This window comes from Ciona robusta, chromosome 10 (assembly GCF_009617815.1).
Source record: "Ciona robusta chromosome 10, ASM961781v2".
Lineage (NCBI taxonomy): Eukaryota > Metazoa > Chordata > Ascidiacea > Phlebobranchia > Cionidae > Ciona > Ciona robusta.
In genome coordinates, this window is record NC_143244.1 from 6,470,400 (window position 1) to 6,493,980 (window position 23,581).

Genomic DNA, 23,581 nt, shown 5'->3' on the forward strand with positions numbered 1-23,581 from the left:
CATGTTGATTCCCGAATTCGAATAACATAAAATAATTTATTTGTTATCGTTACCACAAAACCCATAATGTGGGTTTTAGCAGTCACGGTTTTATTTGACACAATTATTAGCGTGCTTTTATACAGCTGCTGTTTTGCTGCTATTCCTTTTTTTTGTGGTGTCAATTAATTTTATCTTGGCAACCGTATTCAAATAAATAAATAAAAAATGCGTTCGTTTTTAGTTTATATATAGGTTGTAGAAATCAATATTTTCTTTGTGCAGTATATAGGCTATGCTAACATTTTCTGTGTATCTACCCAAATGAAAAAAACAAATAGAGTGATTCTTGTCAGATAGTGCCTTAACCACTTTCTCAACATGAAATTTACGTTAGAAGTAAAGTTTTTGCCGTTTTGATATTGGACATAAAGGTATAACAAGACCTGTACAGCAATATTACACCCACGAGAACTAAATTGAGTGTAGACTTACAGCGCAGTCGTTTTACAATAAAAAAGTGTCAAATAACGCTTAGGTTTCTTATGACTTGCTATTTTGATCATATATACTATCATTGCAATTACAAAAGACGGATTTGGCAATTCTTTGGTGTGGAGACTAGCCGAACATATGGTAGGGAGGGGAAAAAAGGAACACCTTTTCATTCGATTTTCTCGTTCCATTTGGTAGTAAACAAAGGACATTCAAGGAATTATAAAACCATATCCTGAAGACTTCAATAGACCGTTGTTAATTGTTAAAACACGATCATGATATATGAATTATAAAAAATATTTTTGTACTGGGTTTGTGCAATAACAGTTCACCGTCTTGGCCAAGCCGATCACATACGTCCTCAAGGGTAGCAAAGTCGAGAGTCGAACCCACAATACTAAACATGAGCGATCCAAGCAAAGAGATTTGAATATGTTGGTATACGTTTAAAACGTGTTATAACGACCGCGCTTTACTGTTAATAAACATATTTTCGCTTTGGTATACTTTTCAACCTTCGTTAAAGTTACCGAAAAAAACAAATATTTTCGTCTATCACAAAATACCAACACATGAGACATCATATAACAATATTCACAAGATGCTTTTATTAAAAAGTTCAAAACTGTTTTCATGGTTGAATGATTTTGGCAGTGATGACGTAATGGTATCACGTGACCATCATACGAGGAGCGATAGACATCGACATGAGTTCTTGGAACAAAAGTTTGCAAGCGTATGGCATCCGTACCTGATCATTAAATTGAAGTGGAAACAAGGATTAATAAGTTGCATTCATTTATACAAATTATTTGTATAAAGGAGGCTATACACAGCATCTGGTATGCGAATTCGCTTGCGAAGTCGCATGCGAACCCCATTACCGAGTTCCAATGCGGCAGCGAAATCCGGACAAAACAGACAAAACGGACGAATCCTGAATACTGTGTAGTCTGTATGTTTGGGTAATAGACGAAACCTGGTATTAATCTCTGGGTAAAATGGTTTAGGAATAAACTATAAATTTATGAGGCAACAGACAAAACTTGCAATTTTCTAACCAGAAGATACCGGTGTTATAACCTACAGAAAACCACCCACGAGGTAACATAAGTCATAGGCAGGCACAAAGGTATGAAACAGGACACCCTTCTCATAACGACTGCCTTTGACATGGAAGCGAGGATAAATATGTTACGTACATCCACAATATAAATTCTCATAAAAAAACTGGTTTAGGTAAGAGATGCCCACAAACCTGTGAAATGTGTGTTTTGTTCTTACAACCCCTGCATTCAAAGGTGTGAGACCTTAGATTAGCGATTGCGATAAGTCCACACAAATTACAAACATGAACACGATACGGGTCAGATGCTTCAAATAATCTTTCACGTAAGAACTGAGCTGCACCATGAGCGATTTGACAATCTCTTTCCATCTCCCCGAACCTCAAACCACCGTCCCTATTTTGTGGAGAGATTAAACAGGATTAGTAGTTAGCGATGAAAAAATAGAACAAAAAAATTAAAACATTTTTTTTAACATTTTGTTTTAATTTGTCAACAAACACCCCACCCCCTTCAGCCCCATCACCCTAACCCACCCACCTTGATCTACCCTCCATGGGTTGTCGATTTAATATTTGCACGGGACCTCGTGCTCGGGAATGAATCTTGTCGTCCACCATATGTTTCAACCGCTGATAATAAGTTGGACCGAAGAAAACTTGGGTGTTGAGTTTGCGACCTGTGTGTCCGTTGTACAACACCTGCGCATATGGTCAACCATGTATTTAATGATTTAGATATACATATAGATTAGAAATATAAATAAATCAGGAATACACACTGTGACTGTTTCTATGCTTTATGGTATATAGTACTTTGGGGTAAGATGGTTGGAATATAATGTCCCATGTTTCCCAATCGTTTTTAACAATAAGCAAAGATTTTATACAGCAATACAGGTGTTGGAACACAGTTCTGTAAATAAAATTTTTTATTACGAAATATAATGATGAAATAAAATTAAACATTTTCTATCTTACTATATCTACGTTTGAATTACTGTAACTAAACATTGAAAAAAACAAATGCGTATTATCAAACCTCATTTCCACGCTGCTGGTATCCATATTCATGCAATAAGTTTGATATCTTCTGTACATTAACAGTGTCATTGAATGGAGTGGCATCTCCTATTTCTCCTTTATTTGCTGACACTTTGCCCTAAATGAAAATCTTTATTGAAAAAAAACTTTTTTTTTAACCCAATGTACTGTGGCAGCAGAATCTACATATATTTATTTGTATTTTCATGTCATATAATATTTTGCCTAAAAATTAAAATCTTTCACAAAAAAATCGATTCATAGAAATATCTTGGTAAACAAGCGACTGAAGTAACGCATAGCATTTCTTTTTATAATGATACTTTTTAGAAAACTAACGAAAAAATAAACTGCCAACCTAGATTTATCTTCAAGCCAGATACCGCCATCAAAAAAGCAGCATCAGATTTTTGAGCCATAAGTTTTACATAAGTATGTCTTAGACAGCTACTATTGTGAAAACATATAGTGATATATACTTACATCAATTAAACCTATATCAATCTTACCTGTATGCATTCAATTAAATGGCCAATGGTCATACGAGATGGGATAGCGTGAGGATTAACGATAAGATCAGGTTGAACACCCTCGCTCGTGAATGGCATATCCTGAGAATATAACATTTCTATGATTCTCTATCACTTGGTGTTGCTCTTGAGTTACAAATTCAGGTTTTTACAGAAAGGCACGTCATGAGACCTGAGATTTAGGCCCAATTGGGTCAGTACCTCAAAAGTTCAAAACACTGTGTTCAAAAATTTGTAATGTATACCCAGAAAAAAATGGTTTGATTGGCAGAAAAACAGCCAATCAACAGCAAAGAACAAACAACATATAAATATAATCACCTCAGCTCTGTAAGTGATACCACATGTTCCTTTCTGTCCGTGCCTACTTGCAAATTTATCTCCTATTTGTGGGACTCTTACAGATCGTACTCGTATCTTTGTAAACTTGTAACCATCCTGGTTGATGCTTATCATCACCTGTCAATCAAACATTATATATATTATGCTTCACAATAATGTGGTCAATTATCTTCAAATAAAAAACAGCTAAATAATTCTAAATGAAGGTAACTTATTTATCCTCGCGTGTGGGGCAATGACGATCATTATAACAGGAATGTTCTGTTTCATACACCTCGTGCACGCTTAAAAGTGACCTCATATGCTAGTTGTGGGTGATTACTTTTTGCTGTTTTGTACTCTATGAAAAAAAAAATTGGACAACCCATATGTGATTGGAACAATTGATGTCTTGTGCAAGTACAGCTGTGCCAACAATGACAGCAGCCTCAAGCTCAAAACTTGTAATCAATATGCCATGGCAGCAGATAGAAACGCTGCATATGTTTTATGCTGCACCAGCAAACTGTTTGTATCATCCAGTCATATTATGACATCACAGAATACACAGTGAAGCAGGAACCACACATTATGTTTATGTGTGGGAACAATGATGTCACATCCTGTTTCCACTTGTGCCATGTATTTAGTGGTTGGTGCTTTATTTCAAAATGGAGTTGATTGAATCTGACTTTATAGAAGATATAGTTGATGAAGATGAATTGAAACTTGTAGATAAACTCAAGAAGTTGTGTGGTGACGATGGAAAGGAGATGGAAGGAACGCATCTTAATTGTGCTGCAATATTTTATGACTTGGCAAAGATTTATGAAAACAAAACCAAGTTACAAAAGTTAAATATTATTCGAAGTGCAGCTTTGTATAATGCGGCTATTGTAAGAGATCCAGAAAACCAGCAATTTAAAGTTGATCTTGAAGTTTTGTGCTCTGCAGTTCTGGTGAAAGCAAAAGCAGTGAAACTTAATGCTAATTTGATTTCTTTAGCTGCTGAGGTGAAAATCAAACTGAATAAAGATCGAAAATATTTTGGGGAAAGTTTTAATCAGCTTGAAATAATCCCAGATGTCAAAGGTGATCAACTGATTGAGGTGGAAAAGAAAAGAATCAAAGATGTTCAAAGAATTCAAGATGAAGTAACGAGAAGGTACACCGAGTTAATGAGGTTTATTTCTGGTGAATGCATCAAGATTATGGGAACACCACCATGCAAATATGCTGTAGTTGGAATGGGTTCCTTGGCACGGTCGGAAATAACACCATATTCAGATTTTGAACACATCATCGTCCTTGAAAATGATGTTGCAGATCAGAGGATGATCATGAAGTACTTCAGATGGTTCACCACAATCTTCAACATTATTTTAATCAACCTCGGAGAAACTATGATCAACTGCGTTGCAATTCCAAGTATAAACCCAAGATATAGGTACTGGTTTATGGACCATGTCACACCAAATGGGATAACGTTCGATGGGATGGTAGCTCACGCTTGCAAACTCCCACTTGGACGACCAAAAACTAAAAACAAACCTTGGAACACAGAGCTTATTAAACCAGCAGATCAAATGGTTCAATACTTGGACACAGAAGAAGACCTTAAAGAAGGTTACCACTTAGCTGATATTTTATCTAAGACGTGTTTCGTAGCTGGTGAGGAAACAGTTTTTCTTGATTACCAAAGAAAATCACATTCTATTGCCCAGAAAAATGATGTAAAAAGTGATTTCAGTGGATTGATTAAACAAACAGATGATGATTTAAAGAATTTTGGAATTGTGAACCAACAGTTCAACGCATATGAAGGATTCAACACTTTTAACATGAAGAGAGTTATCTACAGAAGTTCAACAATCTTTATTGCTGCCATAGGTCGCTTGTATTCACTGCAAGAATCATCTTGCTTTGATGTGATTGCCAAATTGAAAGAAATAGGGGGATGTAGTGAAAATATGGCACACAAACTGTGCTTCATGGTGGCAGTGGCATGTGAGGTTCGCGCCAAAGTTTATCATTCAAAGAGACAACAAGATGATGTTTTGGTGGATAGTTCTGACAAGGAACAAGTTATTTCAGCTTTAATGAAACTAATTGGAAAAGAAGGTTTAATTTCTTTCATGGGAGTTGTCCTTCATTTACACTGGTACCTCATAGCTGCAAGGGATGACAAAAAGAATCTAACCAATCTCAACATTGTACAAAACGAACAAAGAGAATCAGAAATTAGATTTGCAGTCTTGATTCTTCTTGACTTAACTGAAGATTTATCAGAAATAATCAACAACATGATCTCAAAAACACTACAGCCATGTGATGCAGATTTATGCTTGCGTGTCATTGATTTACTGTTTAAACGAAGTGAATTTAAAGCTGGATTAGATTTGTGCACGAAGGCATCTCCTCTTCTTCCTCCATTCAAAGTTAAAGTGAATATTTTACAATTCATGATTGAACTAGATCAAAAAATTGATGAAAAACAGATAGAAGACTTAAACAAATTGAGAGAAGAAGTTGACATCCCACCAAATGAATATTGGCAACATTCGTTCGTTCTATTCAAGTACGGTCACTGCTTAAAATATCTAAAACATAACCCAAACTATGTTTTTGAAAAGTCTTTGGAATACTGGAGAAAATATGACCAAACCGCAAGTGGTAAAAGTGAAAGCAAGTTTTTTAAAGCGAGCACCCTTGTTCGATACGCAGGTTGCCTTGACACCCATCAACACCTTTATATTGAAGCTCTACTTAACTTACAAGGGTCCAAACCTACAACTGACCTCCACAGAATAGTTTACCTAAATTCATCCATTACTTATTTTAAGTTGAACAAACTTTACGGAAGTTTTATCTTGCTCTACCAAGCTACCAGAATTGGTAGAATGAATGGTTTCCCACCAATCCCTGCCATTCATCAACAAATGCGAATTCTTTATCGAATATTATGCTCTACTCAAACAGCTTCATTAAACTAGTTTTAATATGATCCCTGTAGTATTGTGTTTGTTTAAAGTTAAAAAAACGTGTGGTGTTATACATATTCCAGATTCATCATATTTTAACAGATTTTTTTCACATTTATGTAATCTAAACGTTATTATTTTGTTTTCACGTAATTTAAACAGGAAATAAATTGGAAAAACCTAGATTTTTTATCTTACTTGATCCACGATACCAGTCTCACTAGTCCTGAGGAAAGTTGAAACATCTCTCTTCTTAAATCTTTGGGTCGTTCCTTCCAACTCGTCTTCGTTCTCTGGCAACATCACCGTCTTCCCGATCACAACGTCATCTCCGGACACACGGATACCTGCATCAATCAAACTGATGTTTTATAAGGGACATGATATTATTTTAGTATATGTGTCTTCTTAAGGGTAATTACTTCAAGCCAGTTGTTACTAATGGTTTGTCTAAATTGTTAACTATTTACATCACAAAAGAGGAAATTATATATCAAAAATGGTAGCAGCATTGAGCCTTGAACCAGTGTCCTCTGGGCTAAAGCCAAGGTGCTAAGCACTGTACAATGGCGCTGGACATATAACATCATATCATTACCTGGAGATACCAATCCATCATCATCCAACTTATCATATATCGCGTGTCGCATCCCGGTGCAGAATGAACGCTCAGGCCGTTCAAATGTTTCCTCTTGATCGTAAGCGCTCTTGTTTTCGGCATCTTTGTAAGATCGGTAGAACACAGATCTATACATAACTCAATATTAATAGGTGTATCGGTACTCAAATAGATGCCGGAAGAACTGTTTTAGAAAACGAAAATTGTAGCCTAGTTGAATGCAATAGTTTATACATAGATTTTTTGTCATTTTATAAAATTTTCGGCTTCTTTTTCTAATAACAGTGAAGTCTTTTTTACTAGTCCTTGGTTCTCCTATGCATAAAAAAATTAACCAACCTGAAAAACCCACGATCCACCGAACTTTTATTGACAATAATTGAATCTTCTTGATTATATCCTGTATATGTAGAGATTGCTACTATAGCGTTGATACCGGCTGGTAATTCACGGAACCGAAGATATTCCATTGAACGAGTGGTTACGAGAGGTTTTTGTGGATAGTAAAGCACGTGTGCGAGTGTGTCCATACGCACATGGAAGTTGGTGATGTAAACTCCCATGGCTTGCTTGCCCATAGCACTCTGGTAAGTGTTTCTTGGGGACTGGAGGTAAAAGCAACAAATTTAGCATAAAAAGCTCTAAGTAGGTCTAAAACCAGATGAAATCTCATTAAAAAGATGGTACTTTAATATATTGATTCATTTTGTATAAGTTTTATTTTCAACTCAAACATTAAAATTAAGAGTTTTATAATGACTATTATTGTCAGCCATAAAAGGATAAATAAGAAACATTTATTTATTAAATAATCAACTCAGGTGCTCTATGCCATACACAAGAATAAACCTATGTTAAACCAACCTGGTTATGATCAGGGAACGGGATAATAGAAGCGCACACACCAAGTATCATGGCAGGATGAATCTCACAATGTGTGTACGTGCTGCAGTATTGTTCACCTTTATCTTGTAAATCTTCAGGAAACATCGCTAACATGATCGTCTCTTCTTCAAGTGGGTCAATATATTCAACTACACCACTTGCTACTAAGTCTTGCCAACTGTGGAATAATGGGAGTAAATATTTATTATCAAGGTATAGTAATGTTAGAGGTTCCAACTGTTAAAACAGATGACTTAATGGGAGTTATAAATAAAGTAAAAAAATATGTTTATGGGGTTATTTATTGCTGTATAACACGGGTGTTGGTATGATGACACTAAAAAAAATAATCTTTCTTAATTTTGATCATATCGTGGCATATAAGGGGTGCCAACTAAAACAGGGGTAACATCATATTAATGGGAAATTTATGTTGGTGTTGGTCGTTGGTCACTTATGGGTTGTAGCACCTGGGGTAACAGGGTAATAGGTCAACCCTGTGCTAAACCCAAGGTCCCATGGCGTGCCATTGTAGGAGCTCACCAATATATTGTACAATGTGTATACTAATGTTGGGATAATGAGCCAAACATCAGTTCCCATGACGTGCCATAGAACCTTACTCATATAGACACATCCTCAACCCCACGCCCCACCTGTAACTATTATAATCCTCCTTAAGTTGATCAATATGTCTCGTTTTAAGAAGCAGCTTCTGGTTTTCCACGATAAGCAAAGGTCGGCAAATACGACCGGCGTCCGTGTAAATACGAATCTCACGCTCACGAATATCACGAACCTAAAATCACATAAATGTAAGATGATGATTTCACAGTTATAATAGGTTATTAGGTTGGGGTAAGATGGTCCATGTGTAATCATATTTTAGCGTCCTTTTTGACAGTAAACAAAGAGTATTTCAATATAAACAAAAATAAGTTTGGGGTTTCAATACCAAAAAAAAATGTTGATTTTTTTCAAATGGCGGGATTGCGACACCCAAAATCCTCCCTGGCTGTGCTACTAACTATAGTGGAATCTGCATAGAAACTGTGGCCCAAATTACACAACCCACCATAGAAACTTCTGACACAATAATATCCATCTGTCTTCGTAGCTTTCGTAGTGTGTTCATTAGTTGTTCAGGATCTCTATGGATGCCTACCCAACATCCATTCACAAATATCTTCGTGGCACTATGTAATAATGGTGTATATGATGTCATATATGGATCAAAAACTGCTAAATAATGAAAAACTTGGAATTAATATTTTTTTTACTTTTAGGTTACCATGCATACCAATCTATAAGTGACCACTGGGTTGTGAAGCTGCCAAACGTCTTTAAAAGTTAAAACCCACAACACAGTTCCACGCCATAAAGAAAGCTACCAATATAACATGTTACTTTGCAATAGCAGAAGGAGATATTTCTTCCAAGTTTTCCATGGACCATTCCTCAAGAAACTCCAATATAGGACTTGGTTGTGAACCAACAGATATATAAGCCATTAATGCAAGGTTCTTCACTAATCCCACAGCGTGACCCTATGTATTACATTGTGTTTAGCTGCATTTCATAAAAGTAAGTATATCATAATGTATAACTTGCTAGCTAATGCTGTTGAGCCTAAAAAATCAGTTATAACTGTCAATCATATCAAATTTTTAGACAATGTTTAAAAATTAATAAATTTTAAAATAACAAGGTAAACTTGTTACTGTTGGAAAGAAGTGACATTTAATAAATTATACTTATACAAATTTAACAGAAAATTATCAAGTGTCATTAAATTAGTGTAAGATTTTTGTGGCTTAGCAAAGGCAAGTACTAACATTAGCCAATCAGTATCAAGCATTGAATCCAGTAAAATTTGGTTATAATGCAAACCCCTATCAAATAAGCCACAGCGCTGGACATCACATAGTCACCCACCTCAGGTGTTTCAGCCGGACATATCATCCCCCACAGTGAGTTGTGTAGTTGACGCGGTTTTGCAAGTTTCCCGTCACGTCCGATGGGTGAATTTAATCGACGTAGATGGGATAACGTGGATGCGTAAGTTAACCGGTTCAATACCTGTGTATTGGTCAATGGGCATAGTAACAAAAAATATATAAATATTTTATGTATATAACTATTTTTTATTTCTGTCTTTTTAAATGAAAATTTATTTTTTCACAAAAACATGTAAAAATTAGAAAATTAATAAACTGTAAAACTGCATAGCATAACTTAGTGATATAAACTTGGTCAACCCAACTGTAATTATTAGGTATCCACTGCTTGGGATTAATAATAAAAGAAAACCTGCGAGACTCCAGCTCTTGCTTGGTGAGCTTTCTTCTGATCTCCCCAGTTACCAGTAGCGAGCGAATATTTTAATCCATCCGTGATTATTCGGGTTTTTATCGCAAGTTCAAGGTTGAAATCCTGGATAAAAGATGATTAAACAAAAGATATGAGCAAAACTGAATAAAGCAATCCGTAAACAAACAAAAAATCACAAACCCTTTCAAACTATGCATACCAAAAAATAGATAGAAGCCAAACAGACTGTTGCACCGTACCAAAAACTTCAATCAAAAACCACAAACAGAAGTCTTTATCACCAAACCTGGCATAAACCTTTTGTTCTAAACAAGGACTTTACCCATAAAAAAAACTAAAAAATCACAAAACAGAGCCCGCAACTCAAGGCCACAACTAAAAGTCCTAATAAAAGCCAAAAACCTTTCCACGGTCGATAAACTTCTGCGCATAAAGTCGAACTTCTTTCATTAAGTTACGGAACAAACCACGGAAGAGAAACGCGAGAAGAGGACCTGCAAGATCCAATCTCTTGTTTCCATAATGATCCCTGTCATCCAGCTCTCTTCTTCCAAGAGCAGCCGACAGTAGACGATGCACCATGTAACTGGGGATGGTTATATAAATAAGTGGGTGTGGCCATAAAAGATAAGGTGTAGTTTATTTGAAAGTTCCGTAAAACTAGTTTAACAAAACAAACTAAGTAATGTTCACAATCACCATGTAAGGAAAGGTAAAACAATGGATTTTTTCCACATGCATAATCTTGGGGGTGCCTGGGGACTGGAGTAACATACCACCCCAATTTAACCCAAACTTAAACTCACCCAAGAAAATAAGCTTTCTTTGTCTCACAGAAGTCACTGATACCAACATGTGGCAACATCTCCTTCTGTAGAATTTCTCTCGCATATTTAATTCTCTTTTCCTTTGTAACACCAGGCTTCGCACCTCTGCTACCAATAAAATTCAACGCAACATTTTGCTCCTGGATGACAAACGCTTCGTCCAATGAAGGTTTAACCTGCGGGGAAGTTGTGTTATATTAGTGACGGTAATTAGTTGTCCTAAAACTTTTTTTTTATGGAGAAAGCCAGACCTTATAAAATTACAGTATTGTATTTAATAAAATATTCTGCTAATGGAAAAACCAGGGCCCAGGTCTCCCGGCATGCCTCAGCATAGGAACTCGCTTATATAAAACAAAATCAACTTTTCTAGTAAATAATTAGGCCAAAAATGTAATAAAATAACAACATTAGGTGGTGCACATCAACAAACAAGTAAAATCTACCATTTCCATCATTTCTGGATCATCAAAATCATAAATAATATGCTCCAAGATATCACGATCAGATACGAAACCAAGAGCTCGAAACACGATGATGATCGGAATCTCTTGTCGAATGTACGGGATGATTGCAGTGATGCGTTGTCCGATGGCACTCTTCTTTACACCCTGTTGTGATGTCATAATGTTGTTATGTCATATTGTTGTGATGTCATAATGTTGTGATGCATTATATTGGAATGCCATAATGTTGTATAGGTTTATTATTAAACATACCTAACTTTTAAAACAAGGGTGATATATTTTAGTTGGGATTTAAAACAGCTTTAACCCTGTTGTTAGGTGTCTATACAAACAAGCAGAGCTAATGTATATTGCATCCACCTTTTGCCACATCAATGAGGTAGCCTATATTTGACAACTATGAGTAGAACTGAATCACAGATATCCCTGTTTAACAGTAGGACCTCACCCATACATACATAACATTTAAAACCAATAAATTACCTGGCCGCCTCTAGCCAACATGTTAACCCACATAGAACTTGTTGGTCGAGAACTATTTTCAAGTGAACTCCTAATCTCACTGGTGAAAGCATATTTTGAATCTTTTTTCTTGAAAACATAGACTGTGTTTGTGGCCATCTTCTCTTGAGCAATCAACACCTGTGTAAATATACAGAATGCATAACTTTATTTTGTATGTAAACAATTGTGGTCTATGTCATAAGGGCCAAATCTGGGGTGGTAATGTAAAAGCATTTTGGGTGTGATGCTCGATACTAACCTAGCTGTTATGGATTCAAAGCTCGTTGCTGCTGCTATCATTATCAGCGTATGTGTTTTTGGACAAAACACTTAACAAACATTGCTCCAACCTAGTGGTCACTAGCGGGGTGTAACACCCTGGGTATCAGGGTAAAGGGCAAAAATTGATATAAACTTAAGGTACCACGGCATGCTTTGTTCTAGATCTAACCCATAGAATAAACTGAACAATAATATAAATAAAATCACCTTTTCTGATCCATTAATGATAAAATAACCTCCTGGATCGAGTGGACATTCATTCAACTCAGTTAAGTCACGATCAGTGAGTCCACTTAACAAGCAATAAGTTGATCTTAACATGATGGGGATTTTGCCAATAAAGGTTTTCTGATGTTGTGTTTCAACCAGCTGTGCTTCGTGTTTAACGACTGTCTTTGTGATGTCAACGTACAATGGTGCTGAGTATGTCAGGTTTCGCAATCTGAACAAAAAGTAATAAACTTGTCACAACACATGTTTTACACCAAAGAAAAAGCCACCAAAACAGTTACTTCTTCTTCATCCACAGTTAGGGATGACTAGAACCACTTTTTGCACCCTTTGAAGACCTTAAACAGGTTTTACTCTGCTGTTAACATCTATACAAACAAGCAGGGCCAAAGTATATCGCATTCGCCAAATTAATCGATGAGGTTCCTATGTTTGAAGAGTAGAGAATGTAAACTGCATTTAAACAATGTAAACTCAACCCGGTTGCTAACAAAAATACAAATAGGTTACGCATATGCATAAACTACCCACCTTGCCTCATTAGGCATCATAGGACTAGGCGCTCCATCTTTCTCCCAATGTGTTGGTTTCGATAAATAAATTTGTTCAAACTTCAACAAATATTTTGTCTGCAAAAAATATATAAAAATTTGATTTTTGTAAATATATAAACAAACAAATGAAAATTATTAAACAGTAGCAGACATCCAAAGATTGCATATTACGAAAAACAATGAAGTAGTGAAACATAATGGGCCCATTTTATTTTACAAAGAATATTTGTAAAACAAACTTACAGGCACTGAGACTTCTGTTGATGTATGTTGGGACTCTGCTTGTAGTTCAATAATTGGAGCATCTTCCACGATGCGTTGCACAGACATTTGGATGAATTCATCGAAAGAATCGAGTTGTTGGCGTACCAAACCTTTCTCATCAAAGTAGGAACTGAAAATACGTTCAATATATTAAAAATTATCACTTGTTGCGTTAAGATATGTGTAATGTTGTAGTATTAGGAAAAAAGGTTATTTTTGTTTGTTTCTAAAAAATGAAATGCAGCAAGTCAGCAACTAAACTGCATCTTCATTATGACCCGATGTGGAGGTTTACTTTTATTCATGCAATATTTTATGCCTTTTTATGGCAAAATTATGTTTTAGGCCTATTGGTATATTTAGGCCAGAGACTTTGTATTTGGAAATAAGGGTAAACCTAGAAATTTGGGGGTGCAATTTTAGCGTTAACACATAGAACATTAAAAATAGAAACCTTATTACAATCCAGCAAGCCTCCTGCCACATCTCGGGGGAAATTTCTTCCTCTTCCTCAGCTTGTAAATCCAAGTCTGTGAATATAAAAGGATAATATAGATGAAAAAACCTCTGTCTTTATATATAGGTATATACAGTTAACACAAAAATGGGTATAACTGTATTAAAAACCCTTTGTTGTATTATTTAAGTATATATTATTTATATAAGGTCATATAGTAGGTGTTGACTTTAAAAATGGAGGGAAGGCAGAGATAGTTGGACACAATACTGTGAAACAAATCTAACTTATAATGGTTGTAATGTTAAGAGATTAGTGCAATGCAGAAACGAAGTTATGAAATTACAACATAACGTACCATCATCTTCATACATGGTGTTGAGAGTTATCACTTATCAGCACATAAGAAACCAAGAAACAACTTTAATATTCAGTATACTCGGTTAATAGGAATTCTCCTGCGTGGAATATTAAATCGTATATAACCTGGAACCTCTATATTGTATATGCAGAGAAATAATTAATAACAGTTTTGTATTTGTTGTGCCATTAAAGTTTTTACATAACACACCGCGCTACACACTTGTGCGCTGATTGTTGAGTGATTGTGATGTCATAAATCACCACACAAATTGTGCGGCGCGCGATTCTATAGAAATGTTATAAAAAGGAATCGATTTTTTGTTGTGTATGTTTTTGGGAAAAGTTTGGACAACGCATTGGTGACCACTGGGCTGTAGCCATTAACGTGGCACAGTGTTTAGAGCACTGGCCTCCCAACGAGAAGATACGATTATAGTTGGTTGTATAAATAAAGCCGTTCTCCACTCGACACAGGACCAACTTATGGTTCAAACTTTAACTTTTTATGAAAACATTGGAGACACTTCATTTGGAGATTCTTTGACACCTGAACTTGAAAGACCCAATAAGTGCCTTCATATTGTGTGTGAATTGCTATATAATAGTTGGTATAAAATAATAATAATCGTAAAATAACTAACGACCTACGCTTAGCGATGTGTGTGTGTGTGTCAGGCTTTTTAATTGAGCTCAGTGAAGCTTTTGTTCGAGGTCGAGAGGATTCGGAAATATATGTTAATTCAGGCCTACCATATAGGTGATGAGCCCAATATGTAGTAATTATGGACTGGGCGAAGTGGTTAGCGCGCCTGGCCTGGGTCTATATCCCAGGCTTTACGAGTTCGAGGCTCGGCACTGTTGTCTAAAATAGAACATCGGGGTTATATTCCCCTACCACGCAAAATTGAATAAGTTACATACGTAGTAACTCGTAAGCGGGCAGGAGGTGTATGAAACGGAAATTTCGTGTCATAATAGGGTGGGGAAGATGGGACATCTGTTCATTCTATTTTCTCGTCCAATTTGATAGTAAACAAAGAATATTCAAAGAATTATAAAACCGTATCTACAGGACTCCCATAGACCGTTGTTAGTTGTTTGAAACGCGATCAGGATGTTTAAATATTATGTGCTGAAGGTGTCCCATCTTCCCCCACCCTACTATATAACCGCAGTTGTTGTCCGGACAAGTCCAAAAACGTTACATTTATTCATACACAGATTCCATTAGATTGAATGTTATGTCTCAAAACGCGGTCCAACTTGCCGGCCTAGTGTTCGGCTTTGCGGGTGCTTGCCTACATACAGTGGCGATACTTCGTGCTGATTGGAGGATAAGTGATCCGGGTGGTCCAGGAAAGTCAATGTCGAAAAGTTGGATCCATATTGATGGGTTCTGGAAGGAATGCATTGGGTAGGATACTTAAATGAATTCATGTATTTTCCTCATGTGGTGGGGCAAAAGTTTACTTTTCCTCGCGTGGTGGGGCAAACAACAACTTATAACAGAGGTGTTTTGTTTCATACACCTCGTGCCTGCTTAGTTACTACATTATGTAACTTTTTGAATGACTGTTTTTGTTTTTTGTTTGTGTTTCTCATTTTTTGTATGGTTGACGGGTTTATAATTATAATTGGCGTATCTTACTCTCTCCCAAAGACACACGTACGCTCAAAATGGTATAGCGGCGACACATACGCTCAAAATGGTATATCCTCAAACCCTGCTATGCCTGGGCTATAAGTGGCGGGATAATCATCAATTGGACATTTTGATTATTATGCATTGCATTTCAAGGTACACGACTGGAGAATGGCATTGCGATGGATTCGGAGATTTCTTTCTTCGTTTCAGCACTTACTTAATATTAGGACGAACGTTGATGATTGTCACCGTCGGTTGTACAAGTCTTGCTGTATTTCTATCGTTAGCAGGTAAGTGGTTGAAATAAAATGTCTGTCACTTTGACACAGGTGCCTCTATAATAGGCATGCGGTATAATGGGTTCGAGACTCTATACGTCACTATATGATAAGCGTATATGGCCTTAAAAGCAAAACACGTAACGGCATTTGCTCCAAACACAGTGGTACCGTAGTACACTTCAGTATACTATACAGTGGTACTTTGGGAATTGTATAAACTGCCAGACTGCCCAGACATATATAGAAAACAGTCACCTACAAATTTGCATAAGTGGTCGTAAGCAGGCACAAGGTGTTTGAAACAGAACCTCGTGTTATAACGACTGCCATTGCCCTGACACGAAAAAAAACTCAAACCGCAGGCATGAACTGTTCCACGATGCTTCCCGAAGATAGTTCAATAAAACATCGAGTCTACAAACTGTCCGTTCTACTATTCCTTCTATCAGCTATATCAGCCACAGTTATAACCCTGTGGTCAGCCATACGAACTTCCTCTGAGTTCTACGCATGCGTACAACAACAACGAAGCGGGCAGATTAACAAAGGTCAATGTATGAGGTGAGTATAGGATAGGCCTATTATGTACTTAGCACCATAAAACATCAGTTGGTTTTGATATACCCCATCAACGGCATTAAGTGTATAGACCTATGAAACTCGTAACAAATATTTTTACTCGCGGTATAGAGGATAAACACTTAATCCTCGATCTGGCTACCATTGTGGGGTACCTTGGGCCAGCTTTGACTTACTATACTTTAACATTCAGACTGCTTTATGTACATCGTTCATGCGAACAGTATAATTATACCATATAATGCCACAGATTTGGACAAGCTTTGTATATAGCATTTGGTGCAACGTCATTCTGCTATATGGCACTTATATGTGGGGCATGTTCAAGCAACCAAACTAATGATCCTCAAGATCGATCTTTCAAGATGTACGAACGACCACCATATGTGTATAACAAAACCAAGCAGACACAGGAGTATATATAGCTTAAATGGAAGCCGGTATAATGTATTAACGGCTCCGTGGTTAAAATGTGTATATGCGTCAACACTTGTTATTTGTAACTATATAAACCACTGTAGGCTACGCTTGGAATTTAGATGCTCATTTGAAATAAACTATGTTCCTTTGTAAAGGTGTAATATATCCGGGGTCTTATGAGCCAGTGGTCTGTCCGTTTGCATTTTAAAAGGAGGTCACGTATGTATCCTTGAGCAAGTGTCTCATTACCCAAACACCAGGGTTCTACAGCCATTAGTGACCACTGGTTTGGAGCAATTTTCTGTGAAATGTCTTGCCCAAGAACACATACGTATAACAAAGGCAGCAAAATCAAATCTCGTGCCGTCAAACTTAATGTGCTATGCTGTCTATATATTAATTTCATTTTAAATACATTCATATTAATTGCGTCAATTTAGTGGGGTAGAAAATGTGATATTTATTCATGTGATGTTGAAAACGTTTAGAAAAGACGCGCTTTTTCAACTATTGTGATGTCATCATTCTACCTTCCATGACATCATCACTGATTATGTATGACGTCATCCATGTATAACGTCATGCTTGCATGACATCACCATTATGTGAAATCATCATTGTATGATGATTATCATTTTATATGACGCCTTCGTGGTATGACGTCATCATTATTACCATTCATCTGGAACATGAAACGTGGAAGTCGAGTTTTTCACTTTAGTTGTTGTTTGTTTGACTTCTGTTTCTTCTTGTTTGTTTGTTGTTGTTGTTGCGCAATCTTCAATCGATTTCTGTTTTTTCAACTCTGGTTCATCTGGTGAACGTGACGCATGCGAAGTGTCGAAAGGTGACGTTACTTCCGACTGTGGGCGTTTCCTCTGCGCTGATGACGTTGTTGTGGGCGTGTCTGTTATCTGTGCAGCCTCTACTATGCTGATGAACGATTTGGTGGCAGAGCTTGGACGGAAGGGAGAAGATTGTCGGCCGTTAGTTGCTGTTGGTAATGCCGATGTGGAATCACTTTGATATTCTTTGTAAGTTCGAAGACGAAACGAATCGTTTGAGTTTCCACTTACAAGACTTTTTACGTTCTTTGTCTGGAAATATATTTTATAAATTATAAAAAACTGTTTTGTCGCTATATCCTGGCTTTTTTTGAATATCTTTTAATCTTCGCCAATATAATCAAAACTAATCAAGGACAAATAAAAGTTGGTAATATTGATATTTTAATTTAGGTAATGTTACTCCTCATACATAAGATGCCAACCATGTTTTAAAAGTTGTGGTGCAATTGCAACCCTAGTTTTACACCTATGACACAAACCTGTGTTTTGTTGTGAAGACCAATCCAACACTGAGTTTCATTTATCCATGATATATGGATTTGGCCAACAGGTGAGAAAAGTTGGCGCAGGTCGTTAGATTTCCACAGCGCAGGGAACTCAAGGTGAAACACATGGTCCCGACATGGGGATAAATCGGGACCACTTAAGTTCAAATATGGGATGTCAAAACTTCGCATCAAAAATACCTTGGAAAAAACAAATATTGTTACATACGTGGTAACTAAAAAGTGTATGAAACAGGACACTCATGTTATAACTTTAAAAATTGCCCCTTAAAAAAAATTTTAAAAATTCAAATTTACATCTTATCATGGCGATTGGCTAACATGGCTAAATGTATATTGTAACAAACTGCTATATAACACAGAACATAACATATACATATATATATTTATTATAATACTTTCCCTTACTTTGTTAACATAAGGTGAAATCAATGAACAAAGAGATGAAAACGAAGTGAGAATCTTTTTATTTGTTTGAAACGACTTCAAGTAATTTACCATTGATAGAAAAGCTGAACCTGTGAAATAAAAATATTGGTTTTGTCATAATATCATAATATGCAATGATTTACATCATCAAACAGCAGTTGTTACATGGGGCAACAGCAGTTATCAGATGGCTGTTTTACTTCATACACTCTGTGCCTACTTACAAGGATTGCGTATAGAAATAACTGTGTGTAATTTTTATTTATTGTATAGCTGACGATTTAGACAACCCATAGGAAAAAACACTGAATTAGAGCAAATGTCGTTAAGTGTTTTGCTCAAGAACCTACTTTTATACTCCATGCTAAAGACAGAAGTTCAGTAAACCATATTAAAATATCCCACCTGTTACATAGGCATCATATGCTGCTTCATGTAAATTTGAATCTTGACTTTTAGTTGACCCCACGTTATATTTACCGGGTACCATGATGTCCGGCGGTTGGAAGGGTGGTTCACGTAAACGCGCGTTCATATCACCCAGTGCTGTGGTTGATAGTAGGTCCTGGTCAAGATTGCTTTGGTTGAATTGACTACAAATGTTTATGCCCATAGTCGGGATATATAAGGAAAGGGTTGATGTACATTTTCATTATAATACTGCCACTAGTTAGCAGTGAAAATTTCCAATAGTCTTTAATCAAAAAATTACAAAAAAAATACATTTTTGTATAATTTTTTTTTTTATGAAATTTGCAATAAAATTAACACCACGCTATATGTTGAACACCAACTCACCCTAAAAGGCAGCATGCTCCCCATCAGTTTTGTGTCAAGAAGTTTAGGAAACACACATCCCACAAGTGACTTGAACTCTTCAAGCACGTCGGGTAACGGGCAAACAAACTGTTGTATCGTGTAAAAGACATCAAGCAACATATTATGGCCAACTATCAGTTTTTGACTTTGACTCAGTTTCTTAACAATCCTGCGAGTGAAATAAATGAATTAATGATTTCTTGGAAAACATAATCAAATTTGATAATAATAATTTGGTTCAGAGAAATGGTAAAAATACCAACAAATAATCCCCCACAAAGTTACACACATGGTAACTTATAACAGTGCACGAAGTGTATGAAACCTGTGTGATATGACTGTCATTGCCCTACCATGTGAGGATAAATAAATGACATTCTTAAATCAAATTACTTCGAGAATCCCACAGCCTCTTCCAGGTTGCTTTCCTCTTTAACTTTGGCTTGTAAGTTTCGTTCCTTTTGTAACGAGGCGCTCGCACCACGTACCACCACTATGTGGCGCTGATGAGTCTGTTCGTCAGTGCGCGACTCGACCAGGATTTTACCGGGAAATGCAGCAGGAATGTTCTCAAATAATATTTTTCTAAAAATTTAAAAAAAAAGAGCAGAATAAAATCAACTGTTAAGCGAAAAACTGGGGTGATAAAACATGGATATCACCCCTACTTTAAAAGTTAGGATGACATGTTTGTGTCCAAGCATTCCTAGTCTCCTATGTTACACTTATGAAATAAAACCTAATAAGGAAATCTAACCTTAGATAACTGTTACATGGTTCCAACACAATTTCCGAATCTTCTGTGTTTTCCAAAAAGTTTTTAATTTTTGCGACAACTTTTTCTGTGAAATCTTTCGTTTTCTGGTCGGTGATTGGTGTGGAAGGCCCTTTGGATGAAGGGCTACGACCAACGCCGTCAAACTTGGCTAAAATAACAAGTGAGTGATTTAAATAAGGGATTGTATTTGTAAAAAAAGATTGAGATATTTATCCCCAATGGTGGAGCAACAACGGTGGTTGTAAAACAAGTGTTCTGTTTTATACACTTTGTGAGGGTAGCAAGAGCAAACACACCTGGTGATTTGTAAGTAGATTGACGATAAGCTTGTTTTTCTTCAATCGCAGATCTAACAGAAGCTTCTTCACTTGGTCGAAGAAATGGGATCCCTTCTTTTATTGCTTTGTTGAAATCAAAGTCTTGTAAAGTCAAGAAATCAAGACTTGAAGCTTGGCATGAAAATATCCTGTAGAAAATGGCAAGCGGTTAGACACACATTCCTATGAAACAAATCTTATTGCTTCTAATGTTTACTGATCAATGCACGGTAGAAAATTTAAGGGATAGGCTCCTGCACACAACACACAGGAAAAACACCCACACAAAATTTACATGCATTGTAGTTACCAAATAACTTGACTTACCGATCAGGAACTCCAGGAAACGAGGAACGGAACGGGAAGATGTAAAAGTTAAACGCATCAACTTGATATTTTTGTTCGTCTTCCTTCCATGAAAAAGTGCACATTCCTGTAATCAATGCTGCTGTGTTAAACTTTAATAAATTAGCAAAAAAGAAACTTTTCATTCTGGTATAATGTATTATAGATATATGTTAATACGTACATTACAATTTAACCTTATGAAAAACATTAAGTCAATAATGGTGGACTAGTTAAAAGCAACTGTCTAAATGATTCTTTATATAACATCGGTGTTCTGTTTTACACACTTCATGTCAGATTTTTGAGGAAATGTTCTCTTTTTTAAAATGTATGGTTGCCATAAAGATGATGATTAAAACATGTTACATACCAAACTGCAGCAGCATAAAATTTTCTGTGTTTGAATGCAATTTCAAATAACGTTCCTCTGGCGAATCATAGGACGTTAAATTATACCGATGGTTCGTTAAACCGGTGAATTCCCCATCAATGCAGATAAAACTTGATTCGTCAATCGCTTTGCTGACTATCGGTAAAGTTTCGGTAAAGTTTGCTCGTGTTATATCCATATTTGTATCGGATATTGTAAACTTTATTATAAAGCATCTAAGTTGAAATTAATATAATATATAAATAAACTGGTTTGATAGCAATAACAGTTTAGCAGCCACGCTTCTTAACTAATGCTTATAATTTGAGTCTTCTATTTATTTTTTCTTTTGCGTAGAGCCGTAGACCGTCTTGATATTAAAGCCTAATTATCTTGATTTCGAAGTATTCCATATGTCTCACTGATACCCGCTGTATAATAATAGGGCGTTCGTGTCGAAAATTAACTTTAAAAAGGCGCAAAAACATGACTACCGTTACGCATTTTTCTTAATAATGAACACGATTTTCCCACCAATAAAAATAGGGAAATTCCCCGAGCTAAAGCAAACGTGAATGTTATAATAGAAAACTAACTGATGCTTCTAAAATACAAAGTCTGTATATTACTTATGATTACTATGAACCAATAGAAAATGTAAACCATCAAAAAGGTATTAAAAATCGTGTAGCAATGTGTGTTGTTTTATCTTGAAATAAGTTCCGACATAACACTTTTGTCTTCTGGTCGGTTTGTGTTTGGGGCGCCTGCTTCTAACGCAAAGGTTTTGGATACAAGTCTCGTCGTTGCTACTATCGTAGGCGTATGTGTCATTGGACAGACACTTACCGGTTATTGCTCCAACCCAGCGATTAATAATGGGTTGTCTGAAATATCAGCTATACATAAAATACAATCACTCACAAAATTACCCTACTTTGTAAAGCGGCATGAAGTGTGTGAAACAGAACACCTTTGTAATAAGTCACATCTTTGCCCCGTCACGAGTAAATAAATAAGTTACATTCATTTATCCATGGTAGAAGTAGCGAAACTATAAGACAACTTGGCGATCGTAACATAGATCATAGAGGTTCAACCTGGGACAGTGCATTCACAGCAAATTAAAACATTAAATACAGTTTATTTATTAATAGGTTTGCTGCTAGTGGCGTAAGGGTAATGTTAATATGGTAATTGGTGAATTTACGAAACGATATTCGATGCATCGTTAAAACAGCGGCACCATTCCTATAACGCAGACACAATGCTGAGTTTAACTGTCAGCCATATAGTAAGGCGGGGTAAGTAGGAACCTGCTTTAACTTTAATCATTCCAAAGAGAATTAAAACATGCCCCACCATACCTCACACTACTATAGATCCGACAACACCAAGCGGTCACGAATCTAATCCAGACAAACCACATAAGGACAACACCAATTATCTGGCTGGTCATAATGACATATTCCGCTTAAAATTAGCTTTAAAAAATGTCATATTATTTTACATACCATTATATATATCCTGCCAAGCATTCGTTTAAACACACAAACAATAAATCGTCTAGCAAACGAACGACGTACCTTTATATTCACAACGATTGGAAAAATATTCACATAATGAAGACGTCATAAGTTAGAGCTCTAACTAGACCTCACTGAAGCAGAATTGTGATTGGTTGAATAAATATCTTCCGCATACGTCAGAGCTATACATCGTATGTTTGTAAGTGGGTGTGGGTCAGGTCATCGAAACCACGCGCTGCCTTGCGCAGGTTATGCTTATGCTTACGTGTTTTGCGTTTCTTATATATTTCTTTGGTTTTGTAACTTGTACCTAGACAAACAATACACGCGCACACACACACAAACACGCACACATACACACGGATATATACACAATAGACCGCACCACAAAAGCATTATTAGTGGACGCAAAAATAGCCTTACAACCAAACGTCAACTATTTAAGCTATAAGTGCATTTATGTTTTTGAACCTCCAAACCAAAATACACTAATTTGGTTTGCACGTTTT

General features: G+C 36.3%; 4 protein-coding genes across 4 annotated transcripts; 2 read left to right on the forward strand and 2 right to left on the reverse strand.

Annotated features, from left to right (window-relative positions):
- Nucleotides 1-1,062: 1,062 nt before the first annotated feature.
- LOC149730146 (DNA-directed RNA polymerase II subunit RPB2) lies at nucleotides 1,063-14,346 on the reverse strand. The gene is made up of 24 exons (XM_089886677.1): nucleotides 14,199-14,346; nucleotides 13,838-13,913; nucleotides 13,363-13,513; nucleotides 13,097-13,194; nucleotides 12,542-12,776; nucleotides 12,032-12,190; nucleotides 11,528-11,692; nucleotides 11,061-11,257; nucleotides 10,657-10,840; nucleotides 10,234-10,356; nucleotides 9,859-10,002; nucleotides 9,331-9,470; nucleotides 8,999-9,119; nucleotides 8,580-8,722; nucleotides 7,903-8,101; nucleotides 7,378-7,643; nucleotides 7,018-7,166; nucleotides 6,618-6,766; nucleotides 3,439-3,576; nucleotides 3,097-3,198; nucleotides 2,586-2,705; nucleotides 2,085-2,245; nucleotides 1,736-1,940; nucleotides 1,063-1,228 (listed from the first exon to the last, which is right to left on the reverse strand). The coding sequence occupies exons 1-24, from the start codon at nucleotides 14,212-14,214 to the stop codon at nucleotides 1,148-1,150; spliced, it is 3,522 nt and encodes a 1,173-aa protein (XP_089742803.1). The 5' UTR covers nucleotides 14,215-14,346; the 3' UTR covers nucleotides 1,063-1,147.
- On the forward strand, nucleotides 3,975-6,522 carry LOC149730147 (uncharacterized). Its single transcript, XM_089886684.1, has one exon. It carries the CDS (start codon nucleotides 4,110-4,112, stop codon nucleotides 6,429-6,431), a length of 2,322 nt encoding a protein of 773 aa, XP_089742810.1. The 5' UTR covers nucleotides 3,975-4,109; the 3' UTR covers nucleotides 6,432-6,522.
- A 973-nt stretch (nucleotides 14,347-15,319) lies between the features above and the next one.
- On the forward strand, nucleotides 15,320-17,271 carry LOC149730148 (claudin-1-like). Its single transcript, XM_089886701.1, has 4 exons — nucleotides 15,320-15,617; nucleotides 16,002-16,138; nucleotides 16,492-16,690; nucleotides 16,959-17,271. Exons 1-4 carry the CDS (start codon nucleotides 15,445-15,447, stop codon nucleotides 17,131-17,133), a joined length of 684 nt encoding a protein of 227 aa, XP_089742827.1. The 5' UTR covers nucleotides 15,320-15,444; the 3' UTR covers nucleotides 17,134-17,271.
- Nucleotides 17,272-17,563: 292 nt separating this feature from the next.
- On the reverse strand, nucleotides 17,564-21,804 carry LOC149730149 (poly(A)-specific ribonuclease PARN-like). Its single transcript, XM_089886690.1, has 10 exons — nucleotides 21,544-21,804; nucleotides 21,153-21,258; nucleotides 20,805-20,974; nucleotides 20,488-20,656; nucleotides 20,124-20,315; nucleotides 19,710-19,899; nucleotides 19,317-19,476; nucleotides 18,891-19,000; nucleotides 18,456-18,662; nucleotides 17,564-18,225 (listed from the first exon to the last, which is right to left on the reverse strand). The coding sequence occupies exons 1-10, from the start codon at nucleotides 21,740-21,742 to the stop codon at nucleotides 17,800-17,802; spliced, it is 1,929 nt and encodes a 642-aa protein (XP_089742816.1). The 5' UTR covers nucleotides 21,743-21,804; the 3' UTR covers nucleotides 17,564-17,799.
- Nucleotides 21,805-23,581: the final 1,777 nt, after the last annotated feature.